At 44.4% G+C, this 13,217-nt stretch overlaps 1 protein-coding gene across 1 annotated transcript in view; it reads left to right on the plus strand.

Annotated features, from left to right (window-relative positions):
* Positions 1-3,809: 3,809 nt before the first annotated feature.
* Positions 3,810-13,217, plus strand: part of LOC143803847 (uncharacterized) — a 147,921-nt gene continuing 138,513 nt past the window's right edge. Inside the window, exons 1-2 of the mRNA XM_077281612.1 lie at positions 3,810-4,063; positions 4,332-4,444. Of these exons, the coding sequence (XP_077137727.1) occupies positions 3,810-4,063; positions 4,332-4,444 (367 nt within the window). The remainder of the gene's footprint in view (positions 4,064-4,331; positions 4,445-13,217) is intronic.

The raw sequence follows: 13,217 nt of genomic DNA on the forward strand, positions 1-13,217 counted from the left end.
TCATATCTTTTAACTCTCTAAGGGCCTTTCTCTGTTTTTTTGTCAAGTTATTCTGATTTTCCTTCTCTCTTGTACTTATTTTTTTATCCTTTAACGTCTTTAGATCTTTTTCTATCATCTCTTGAAATTTATCCATACATTCCACCCTAGATTGTATAGGGTAGAAGTATGGATTTTTTGTACTAAAAGACATAGACTGATTTTCACACAAACCACCTGTCGCACCTTGTGCAGACAGATCTTGTAAGCATAGGAGCGCTAGTTGCTCCTTAAAGTCCATATTAACGAATTCATTATTTTCTTGTCTTCCAAAGTCCACACTGGGTTCCTCTTCATTATTTGCGAAATGTTTCTTTATAGTGAGATTCCGAATAAATTTATTCACATCCAAAATGGTCATAAACAAATTAAATTCTGTGTCAGGTACAAAATTCAGTCCTAAGGACAGTACATCCAGTTGATCACTTGTTAACTCTTGCGATGATAGATTGACCACGTTACATTTAGTTACTTCTTCTGTTTGCCCTTGTATCTGGTTGACATTCTCGGAAGATTTTTTGTGTTTTCTCCCACCCCTTCTTTTCCGTTTTTTTGCAGTCTATACATTTTTCTCCTATTTTCCCACGTGTTGCTCTCCACAGAAACATCCGACGCGCTGGCATTCGCATCAGAGGATTCCGCATCTGATGAAAAAAATCCAACCTGCGGTTTATTGATCGGTTTTTTATAAGCTGAGCCATTTTTTAAGATGGATCTCGGGGATTTATACACTTTATCCCACTGGCCCCATTCATAAACTTTATCTGAGGCATAATCTTTCAGATCCCTCTCAAACTTATGTTTCTTTCGATCCATAATTTCTGTTTCTAATGAACCAAAATTGTCTTTCATTATTTTCATTGTTGATTCAAACTGAGGTGAATTTTTATGTTGGTCAATGGTGCTCATAATTTTCTCAATGTTTTTTTTTATTTCATTGAGTTTTGTTTCCTCATTTTTTATCAATAATTTCATCAGATTGAATGAGCAATTTGTTAATATCTGGTTCCACTCTTTTGTGAAGTCTTCAGAATATATTGTAGTAGAAATTTTCTTTATTCTTAGACCTCGTGGAATCATGTCTTTGGCCAAGTAATTTTGTAAAGTGGTATTATTCCACCAAATCTTCATTTCTTGTTTGGACAGTTTTTCTAGTTCTAACATGTGCATGGAGAGATCTGAGTTTTCAAGTGCAACACTACCAGTGTCTCCAAAAACGCTGATCTGTCATTAGTATCCATGATGACTATAAAAAGCTCAAAACACCTTACGCATAAGTAACTTAATTATTGGCAGGATATTCCTGGATCAGGAGATCACGGCAAATGTCCCAATGTACAAACATAAAAAATAAATGTGGCTAAAAAGCCATGGCCAGTAGGGTTGAGCGACTTTTATTTTTATAGGATCGGGTCGGGTTTCACGAAACCCGACTTTCTCAAAAGTCGGGTCGAGTGAGATCGGCCGATCCTATAAAAAAGTCGGGGTCGGGGTCGGCCGAAACACGAAACCCAATGCAGTGCAATGGGATACTATGGTTCCCAGGGTCTGAAGGAGAGGAAACTCTCCTTCAGGCCCTGGGATCCATATTTAAGTGTAAAATAAAGAATTAAAATAAAAAAAATTGATATACTCACCCTCTGACGCAGCCTGGTAGTAACCGGCATCTTCCGTTCCTAAAAATGGCGCTTGAAAGACCTTTCAAATGCTTCACGGCTTGTGATTGGTCGCGGCGGCCCACGTGACCGCTGAGCGACCAATCACAAGCCGGTGACTTAATTCTCAAGTCCTGTTCTGGTTCTCAGGTACATGAGAATTACGTCACGGCTTGTGATTGGTCGCTGAGCGGTCACGTGGGCCGCCGTGACCAATCACAAAGCCGTGACGTCATCGGAAGGTCCTTCACGCGTTCATTCTTAAGAAGGAAGGCTGCCGGAAAGAAGCAGGGCACGTACGAGGGTGAGTATATACCTAATAGGAATATACTCACCCTCGGCTTCTTTCCGGCAGCCTTCCTTCTTAAGAATAAACACGTGAAGGACCTTCCGATGACGTCACAGCTTTGTGATTGGTCGCGGCGGCCCACGTGACCGCTCAGCGACCAATCACAAGCCGTGAAGCATTCGAAAGGTCTTTCAAGCGCCATTTTTAGGAACGGAAGATGCCAGTTACCAGCGGCGATGTCCAGGCTGCGTCGGAGAGGTGAGCATATCAATATTTTTTATTTTAATTCTTTATTTTACACTTAAATGTGGATTCTGATACCGATTTCCGATATCGCAAACATATCGGAACTCGGTATCGGAATCCCGACCTCATGTCATGTCACACGCGCTGCATGTGCTCTGCACCTCAGCATTTGTACATAGGCAAGGATTCACACTGTTTGAAGATTTTAATGAACTAATAAAGAATCATCATTTTATGGAGCTGGAGCGCTTCCTTTTCTATTTGCTGTTTCTACTGATTGCAGCTCTGACTGGGCTATTTAGGTGTGCAGAATCCATTAGCCCTTGCCAGTTGTCCATTGTTCTTGGAGGTGTTACATCTCTATCTGGTTCCTCCTGCTCTGCTGTCAATTCAGCTAAGATAAGTGTCTGGTTTTTGTCTCTGCAGCACAGATGCTGTGTGCTTTACAATTCAGTGCAATTCATTGTGTTTTTTTGTCCAGCTTAGACTGTGTTTGGATTTTTTCAGTCATGTTGGATTCTCAGGAGATGCAGATATACATTCCATGTCTTTAGTTAGATGTGGTATTTTTGTATTATCTGCTGTGGATATTTTTATGGTTTTAATACTGACCGCTTAGTACTCTGTCCTATCCTTTTCTATTTAGCTAGAGGTGCCTCTTTTGCTAAATCCTGTTTTCTGCCTGTGTGTTTTTACTCTTATATTCACAGTAAATATTTGTGGGGGGCTGCCTATCCTTTGGGGTTCTGCTCTGAGGCAAGATAGAATTCCCATTTCCATCTATAGGGGTATTTAGTCCTCCGGCTGTGTCGAGGTGTCTAGGATGTGTTAGGTACACACCACGGCTACTTCTTGTTGCGGTGTCAGTTTACGGTTTGCGGTCAGTACAGGTTCCACCTACTCCAGAGAAAGTCTCATGCGGCTCCAAGGTCACCAGATCATAACAGATGGAGAGATTCGCGGAATATTTGTCTGGCTCCGAAGTGTTGGTGCGTACTGATAACAACCTGCTTACGCACGTGGAGAATGTGAAACTGGGGGCCCTGGAACAGTGATGGGTGGCCAGAATGGTTAAATTCTGCTATAAGATTGCCTAAAGAAGAGGGGCAGAAAATACCCCTGTCGATGCCTTGTCCAGGAGGAAGAGTACCAGGCCTGAGCGGGACAGGGATGAAGAGTTAGAAGAGTATGAGGTCCCTAGATTCTGGAGGTCCACCAGGACAGTGGAGGCAATACTGGGACAGATACATTCTTCAGTCCAAGATGGCATACTGGGACAAACTCGAGATGGGTGGGTTCAGCTTCAACAGGAAGATGGAGAACTGGCTTTGTTAAGATGATGTGTGACTTCTCAGAGACTTCCCAGCTCGACAGAAAGAGGTACTTTGTCCCCAGAGGTGTTGCAGATCCTACGACAATGGGAACAACTGTGGATGAAAAACAGCTTACTATATCAGAAAACGCGACTACGGACTGAGCAGAATGTGATCTGTTCCAACAATGTCATTGTCTGAAATTTCTGTCGCTGCATACGAACTAGGAGCCCACTTTGGTGCAGAGAAAACATTTCAATGGCTTCAATGGTTCATCTTCCACCCCCAGTTGAGGATGAAAGTGGACAAGGCCGGTATAATGTGCCGGACATGTCAACTGGCTACGCCGCCAGAGCAGAAAGCTCCTGTTCAGTCCATGTAACCTCCGCTCCTCTTCAACTCTTGACAACAGACCATCTAATCATCAGCTTAGCCCATCAGGGCTATGAACATTGCCTGGTAATGGTGGATCGCTTCACAAAATTTGCCGTGGTGACTCCAACCCGGGATCAGACTGCAGAGTGAGAGAATTCACTCCGATCAGGGAGCTTTTTCTTGGGAAGAGTAATGGATGAATTGCACCACATGTACCGGATTGACAAGTCCCGCACCACACCATACCAACCTTAGGGTAATGGTGCCTGTGAATGATTTAACCGTAAACTGATTCAGATGCTAAGAACTGTAGAGGAAGATCGGAAGGCCCGATATCCAGAGTACCTTTCTGAACTGGTGTGGGTATATAATAATCAAGTGCACGGGATATACACATTGTTCTCTTTTGCTCAGCCGAGAAGGAAAAGGAATCACCATGTTGGGATTGGACCCAGAAGAGGACTACCCATGGACAGGGGTGTCCTCCGGGTTTTGGAACATCAACACGGTCTGCAGTCCTTGCCCCGGTTGGTCCAGACCTGATTACAGGAGCTAGAACATGCAGAGAAGACCCCATACGGAGTTTAAAGTTGGAGACCGGGTCTTAGTTAAAGAGAAGCGCCCTCGAGACAAGCTGTAAAATCATTGGGAGAAAGACCCATATCGGGTAAAGAGAACAGTTAGTCCAGAAGACCTGTCTATGAAGTCTAGCCTGAAGAAAAGGAGAATGCCCCCACTCAAACTCTTCACCAGAATATTCTCCGACCCTGCCTGTCTAAGAAGCCTGTCCAAGTAAAAGAGGAGCCCGAGGCTCCTGAGATGGTTCATACGCCAGTGGAAAGAGAGGACGAAGAAGGGGGTGAAGGATTAAGCTCCGAGAGTTTGGAAACAGAGGATACAGGCTCACCTATGGCTCTTTCTCCACAGCAGGATTCAGCTCCATGAGAGAACTCCACTACTTTTCCTGATCTGAGAACACTCCGAATGAGCAACAGCTGGGAAGCCCCCCAATCGTTATTACAAAGAAAATGTCATCTTCCAACAATCCACACAGAAAAAGAAAAGACAGTCACACACTCGTTGATGAAGAGTCTCGCTCATGGAATGGTGAAGAAAAAGAGCGAGGGAGTGTAGGGAGGAGAGCCAAACTTGCGGTCTCTCCTGCGTGTCTGGGCCGGAACTGTCAGGGCTGTCACCATTGCTTCAGGGCTAAGAGACTTCAGATTGGAGCAGTTCAGGACACCTGACTGATGGGGGCGGGTCCGATATAAATAGCAGTCTGAGCGGGAAGACTGGACACTGGGCAGGGAATGAACTTGTGAGCAGTGAGACAGTTCACTCCCTCTCGACAGACCCACACCAGCTAGCTGTGCTTGTATACCCGGCTAGCGATACTGCCGACACATACTACCTCCAGCCCAGATAAACATCCGCACTGGGTAGTGACCAGGATAGAGTGCATACCTTGGCTCCGTTCACCACTGAGAAGGCACTGCTTAGTCCCATCCGTGCTGTGCATGCTAAGGACCGGCCTGTGCCTGTGGCTGTGTCCGCTGGACCATGTGCTTCAATTGCAGCCTTGTCTACTGAACTCTCCACTTCTTCCACTGCCGACGACCATCATCTCTACCCCACTGTGTACCCGGATCAGGAGATCACGTGCCAAAGGACACGGAGGATTCGTCGTCACAAGGAGACAGTGCATCGCCCTTCCGTGGGAAGGAATCGGAGACATCTCGCGCCGCCTGCGGTGCCGTCAAGGGATCTTACCGCCACCTTCCTCCAGCACACAGACTGATAAGTAACCTGTTATTTTCTTCTGCATTTGACTTTCCCCTATCCTCAAGTTCACATCCTTTACCCCCTGCTTGCATCATTACTGATTATATAAATAACCTGTTAACCCTTGCTCTGCCTCCTGTGTGTCACTGCACCCTACACACCTCCTAGCATCCTACACCAGCGCCACCCCACAGCATCCATCACCACCCTCAAATGAATCATCATCAGGGGGCGGTGATAGAAGAAATGTTTCTATCTTTGTCCCCTGGATATATCTTGCTTCACAGCTAGAAGAAGTAGCGTAAGAGACAAAATCAGAGTTCTAGGCTATGTCACCTCTCCATCCATCACAGCATCTATGTGCTTGAATCCAAGACATTTTCATGAGGCAGTGTTACAAGAAACTGTAGTAAGTAACTGCAGCACAGACCCAGATGAAATCCTGTTCCAGGAATGGCGATGGAAGCTGTGTGGAGTGAGTGCAATCCCAGCCACATGTGACATCCTATTTGAGACTCCTCCCAAATGAAACATCACAGGTAACACAGTAAACAAACACATTTAGGAATTAGCTATATAGAGAAAACTGTGAGACTTTGCAATAAAGATAATTACAAAAGGGATTAGGGTGTAAAAATATACACATTCACACATTCACACCTGATTGCCCTTAGCTGGGGATATATTCACATGCAGGCGTCTGCTACAGACGCAGTCTGCTGCATTTCATCTTCTAACTTCCATCTTTTAAATTACATATTTTTAATTATGAATTTGAATTAGACTGAATTGGACTGGAATTGACTGGAAGGTAACAGAACACCAACCTCTACAATGTTTCGGTTTCTTTTCTCATTCACCCCCATACTACTTTCCTTCTTACAATCTCCTGCAATCCCTCCACCTTGTAAGGAACTAGTCATTTCTTCCTCCATCCTCCCCAGACATCTCACCTTCTCTTCAGAACTGTTCCTCCACATACAATCCTTTTTCTCCAGACACACACGGCCGCATCATGTCCTATCCTGCACCCACCTTCTAACGCTCTGTCTGCTACTCCTCATTGCCGGTGATGTATCCCCAAATCCCGGCCCACCCCAACACATCCCCACACTCATTTCTAACCCCCTACCTCGATCCTCCGCACGTTTTCCCAACCATAACAACCTCATACCCATTCATCCAGCCCCCATTCCCCCAGTCCCCTTACCTGGAGCACTATGGAACGCACGCTCCGTCTGCAACAAACTGCCATTTATCCATGACCTCTTCATCACCAACAAACTCTCCTTCCTTGGCATCACGGAAAATTGGCTCACCCCCTCTGACTCAGCCTCTCCAGCTGCGCTTTCCTACGGCGGTCTCCACCTCTCTCACACCTCTCACTCCACCAACAAACGTGGTGGAGGAGTTGGCTTGCTCCTGTCCGACACCTGCTCCTTCGCTCCAATCCCGCTACCACCCTCCGCTACTCTTCCCTCATTTGAGGTGCACTCCATCCGCATCTATTCCCCCTCCAACCTCCAGCTGGCTGTCATCTACCGCCCCCCAGAACTAGCCATCTCCACCTTTCTCGACCACTTCACCACATGGCTACTTCATTTCCTCTCTGTTGACATCCCCACTATCATCATGGGTGATTTCAACATCCCAATTGACACTTCCACCTCAGCTGCCTCTAAACTTTTATCACTGACTGCACCCTTTGGCCTCACTCAATGGTCCTCTGAGGCCACTCACAAAGATGGCCACACGCTGGACCTCGTCTTCACCCACCTCTGCTCCCTTACTAATATCACTAACTCACCCCTCCCCCTGTCTGACCACAACCTACTGACATTCTCTTCCCTCTCCTCTCCTAGTGTGCAACCCCCACTCCATGAACTCCCTCGCAGAAATCTCAAACATCTCAACTTACAATCACTCTCTGAGTCCCTTCTCCCTCTTACCGACATAGCCTCCCTTCATGACACAGATGCTGCTGTTGCTTTTTATAACGCCACAATAACAGTAACACTCAATTCGGCCGCCCCGCTCATGCATAGCAAAACTCGTACAATCAACAGGCAGCCCTGGCTGACCAGCCTGACTAAAGAACTGAGAAGGGCTTCCAGGATCGCTGAGCGGAAATGGAAGCGATCCCGCTCTGCTGACCACTTCACCGCATACAAGCAGTCCCTCGCCAGCTTCAAGTCCGTGCTCACTGCCGCAAAACAAACTTACTTCTCATCTCTCATATCCTCCCTGTCTCACAACCCTAAACAGCTTTTCAACACTTTCAATTCTCTACTCCGTCCCCCAGCACCCCCTCCCTCCCCTCTCATTTCTGCTGAAAACTTTGCCTCTTTCTTTAAACAGAAGATCGTTACGATCAGAGAAAGCTTTGGCCCACAACGCCCACTGCCCCCCTTAGCTGCTCACCCTTGCTCCTCCAAAACCAGCTTCTCCAGCATGACAGAAGATCAGCTCTCCACCCTCCTGTCAAGATCACACCTCACCACCTGCACGCTCGACCCGCTCCCATCCCACCTCACCCCTAACCTTTCCACGGTCTTCATCCCAACCCTAACACACCTCTTCAACCTCTCACTCACAACAGGTGTCTTCCCCTCATCCTTCAAGCATGCCAAGATCACACCCATCCTCAAAAAGCCCTCCCTCGACCCATCCTCTGTGTCTAGCTATCGCCCGATATCTCTTCTTCCTTATGCCTCTAAATTGCTGGAGCAACACGTCCATCTTGAATTGTCCTCTCACCTCTCCTCCTGCTCCCTCTTTGATCGATTACAATCTGGCTTCCGTTTCCATCACTCAACTGAAACTGCCCTAACTAAAGTCACCAATGACCTACTAACTGCCAGGAGCAAGCGACACTACTCTGTCCTCCTTCTCCTGGACCTGTCTTCCGCCTTTGACACTGTGGACCACTCCCTTCTGCTACAAATCCTCTCATCTCTTGGCATCACAGACTTGGCCCTTTCCTGGATCTCATCATATCTGACAGATCGGACATTCAGTGTCTCCCTCCACCACACCACCTCCTCACCTCGCCCCTTGTCAGTCGGTGTTCCTCAAGGCTCTGTTCTAGGACCCCTTCTCTTCTCCATCTACACCTTCGGTCTGGGACAGCTCATAGAATCCCACGGTATGCAGTGCCATCTCTATGCCGACGACACGCAGATCTACCTATCCGGACCTGACCTCACCTCCTTACTTACCAAAATCCCGCACTGTCTGTCTGCTATTTCAGCCTTCTTTTCTGCTCGCTTTCTACAACTGAACATGGACAAAACAGAATTCATCATCTTTCCCCCATCTCACTCTACCCCTCCACCCGACCTATCCATCAATGTCAATGGCTGCTCACTTTCCCCAGTCCCACACGCCCGGTGCCTCGGGGTGATCCTCGACTCTGCCCTCTCTTTCAAGCCACATATCCAAGCCCTTGCCTCCTCCTGCCGCCTCAAACTCAAAAACATTTCCCGGATCCGCGCATTCCTTGACCGCGACACCGCAAAAACACTAGTGCATGCCCTTATCATCTCCCGCGTCGACTACTGCAACCTCCTACTCTCTGGACTCCCCTCTAGCACTCTGGCACCACTCCAATCCATCCTACACTCTGCTGCTCGACTAATCTACCTGTCTCCCCGCTATTCCCCAGCCTCTCCCCTATGCCAAGCCCTTCACTGGCTTCCTATCGCCCAGAGACTCCAGTTCAAAACCCTCACAATGACCTACAAAGCCATCCACAACCTATCTCCTCCATACATCTGTGACATGATCTCCCGGTACCTACCAACACGCAACCTCCGATCCTCTCAAGACCTCCTTCTCTACTCCCCCCTCATCTCTACTTCCCACAACCGCATCCAAGACTTCTCCCGTGCTTCCCCCATACTCTGGAACTCTCTACCCCAGCACATCAGACTCTCGCCTACCATAGAAACTTTCAAAAAGAGCCTGAAGACTCACCTCTTCCGACAAGCCTACAGCCTGCAGTGATCCTGAACCTACTGAACCTCCGCACAACCAGCTCTACCCTCTCCTAGTGTACCATCCCCTGTAGACTGTGAGCCCTCGCGGGCAGGGTCCTCCCTCCTTATGTACCCATGTGCCTTGTTTTTGCTCATGTTTAATGTGTTTGTCTATATTTGCCCCGTATTTCACATGTAAAGCGCCATGTAATAAATGGCGCTATAAAAATGAATAATAGTAATAATAATATTTTGAAAGGACACTTTAGGTACTAGACTGTGCCCCTGACTGGAATAAACAATTTGATTTTAATCTTTTGACTGTCTCTTGTAAGTTATTGTTTGTGCCTCTCTCTCTCTGGAGACCTGATCAAACAATTTGATCTGTTTTGATGTTGGGGTTCAGCACACTATCCAGCACACACCTCCAATGTTATTTTCATCAAACCAATGAAATTAAAAGCAAAAACATGATTCCCACTTTATTCAAGCCTCTCCTTGCCTGCTTTCTCCATTGACCAAAGGATTGGAGAGTCCCATTGTTCAGAAACTTATCAATCTAACATTTTTAGTCCAGCCCATTAAGATTGTGCATCCCAGTTTCACTATTTAGCAGAAAGCATTCGGTAGCAGTATATTGGACCCTACTTCAGATCTAATTTCTGTCAGTAATTCTTCACCTTATTTATTGTTTTTTTCTTTATAGTTATATTTCATGAGATGAATTGATATATCTTAAAGCTAAAAGAGTATTTGATTCTCTATTCTTAAGATAAGCCATCAATGTTTGCTAGTTGGGGTCTGACCTACCAGACTCTAATCGATCGGCAGAGGGTAGGGCTGACAATACTCTTTAGCTGCTGCACCTGACACAGTGACCCACATATATATATATATATATATATATATATATATATATATATATATATATATACAGGGTGGGCCATTTATATGGATACACCTGGGTGGGCCATTTATAATGTTGCATCCAAAATGGCCGACTTCAAAATGGCCACCATGGTCACCACCCATCTTGAAAAGTTTTCCCCTTCCCATATACTAATGTGCCACAAACAGGAAGCTGATATCGCCAGCCATTCCCATTTTATTTAGGTGTATCCATATAAATGGCCCACCATGTGTGTATTTATATATATATATATGTATATATATATATATATGTGTGTGTGTGTATGTGTGTGTGTGTGTGTGTGTCTGGTACTGCAGCTTAGCCCCTTTCACATAAATGAGTGCCCCTTTACTATTTTTTACTATTTGGAAAGTGCCCAAGTTAGGGAGATAAAAATAGTATCTAAATGTAAAAGTTCAGAAGACTTCTTTTAAATTGGTAATATTAGGTAATGTTATTGTGAGGATGTAGCTTTTGTTATTGATTAGGCCGGATGTGCTTTTCTTTGGTGAGTCAAGAAACATAGGCCATTGTTCATATGAGCCTAAACATTGACTCTTGAATTGATTATTGTGTTACTATCTTTGGAGGGCAGGGATGCTGGGTAATTGAACAATTGATGTTTGCTAATATATTGATTACCCATTGTACTAGACCTGCAGGCATTGAAGGATAGACAATGCAAATTGATAGAATACTCAAACAATGATAGATGACCTCATGACACTTTCCACCTGACCTACAGATGATGAACTGAAGAACAGCTGTGAACTATAAAAGGGGATCTGCCTCTGTTCACAGAGACAATCTACAGGATGCCAGCTTAAGGGACCATGGCCCTAGCTGGAGGAATTCAAATCTGCTCCATTGACCATCACAGAATCCTCAAAGGCATTTGGAGAATCCAGGTTGGGGCAATCGGGTCACCTTGCCACATGTCTCACTGCACTTGGTCAGCTTCCTAAGCTTGCCTCTACCCCCTTTCTGCACATGCCTGCCAAAAGAGAGGGGCTACTGATTGTGGTAGTAGGCTCTAGATGCCATGAAGTCGCAGCTGCTCTAATCTTGGCGATCCAACATAACGGTGAGATTCTGTCTTTTGCACCATCTTCTGTATTTGCTGGGACTGGTTTATATATTATTGTTTAATGTTCAGTCAATAAATTATTGCCATACTGTTTTTCGCTAAACCCTTATTTTTTTTGATAGACTGAAGAACAAACTAAAGATCGCACAGCACTATGCTGTTAGAATTCCTAGCTCAGGTCAGTTTATCTCACACAAACTATTGAACAATAGGACTTTTTCACACAAGTGCCATTTTATGGAAAAAAAACCGTTCTTTCCGGCTTTGGATGCACAACCCTGAAACACACAATGTGCTTATTATTATTTCCACTACTGGAAGGTCAGCTAGACAGTATATATACAAAAAAGAATACGTCCACAGATAAAGTTGTGATTGAATACATATTTACTTTAATATGTATGTCTATATAAGTAAGGGTATGTAAATGTATATTTTTGATAGTGATACTCTACATTGCATTGTGATCCAACCCACAAAGTATTCCAAATGATAACGTGTATTGTAGGCTCACCAGATTTCCCATCTTGTACAGTCCAAAGAAACACTAATGGCTACTGACACAAATACTTTTAAAGTAGTGGGAACCATAACCTTTTCTATGTTTAATGTTCTTTTTTTGCCATGCGTGTATTTGGAAACACATGGGTCTTATTTTCAGGCTTCACGGGTTTCTGCTAATTTGCTAAATTAATTAATCAATATTTTAAATGTTAATAAAATTGTTGTGCATAAAAAGCAAAAAAGAACTCAACTCTTGGTTTATAAGATGCACGTGATCAGCGTTGAGTCCCTGAACTTCCCGTTTCTTATTCTGGAGAAAAATTCATTGAAAATTTGCATTGTTCTGTTCTTAGTTCACTGACTAATAAATGTAATTTAATATTTAATATAGATGATATTTTTATGTTTGATGTTTTTTTCTCCCAAATTTAATGTGTTTAATATTAAATGTCATGGTTGATCATTGCTCAATTTGAATGAGACAATGAATTATCATTGTGCTGTTCCACAGTTACTGTATTTCTCCTTGAAAGTATTATTATATTTTATTTAAAAGACAGGTGTTATTAATCCTTTTGTCAACAGGATGTGTCACTTTACACTCCTACATAGTCTGCATCGATTGGACAGTATCAGACTGCCTAAAAGACACGCTCCATTGACTAAAAGAATGTTAAAAAACAGTAGCGAATTTCTGTATTTGCAAGAGGAATTAAGAAGAAGTTTGCATAGAAGAATTTTTGAGAAAAGATGCTCCTGAATTCCTTCCAAATATCCTTGGGGAAAGGTAGCGTTCACTAAAATAGCCATGTCTAGAAAACTTTGTGAAGACCACATACAACCAATTCACACCAGTGTCACACATAACCTAATTTATGCACAGGCATAGGAATCGGGCCAACTACTTGTGCATTTAGGACCATATTTTAACTATCACAACTATCATGTACTTTCACATGCTCATTTCAACCCAAATACAATATTTAAAAAGTTCCTATGCTTTTTTGTTTTTGTTTTATTAAGGCTAGGGTGAGACGGAG

The sequence above is a fragment of the Ranitomeya variabilis genome, chromosome 2, assembly GCF_051348905.1.
Source record: "Ranitomeya variabilis isolate aRanVar5 chromosome 2, aRanVar5.hap1, whole genome shotgun sequence".
Classification (NCBI taxonomy): Eukaryota; Metazoa; Chordata; class Amphibia; order Anura; family Dendrobatidae; genus Ranitomeya; species Ranitomeya variabilis.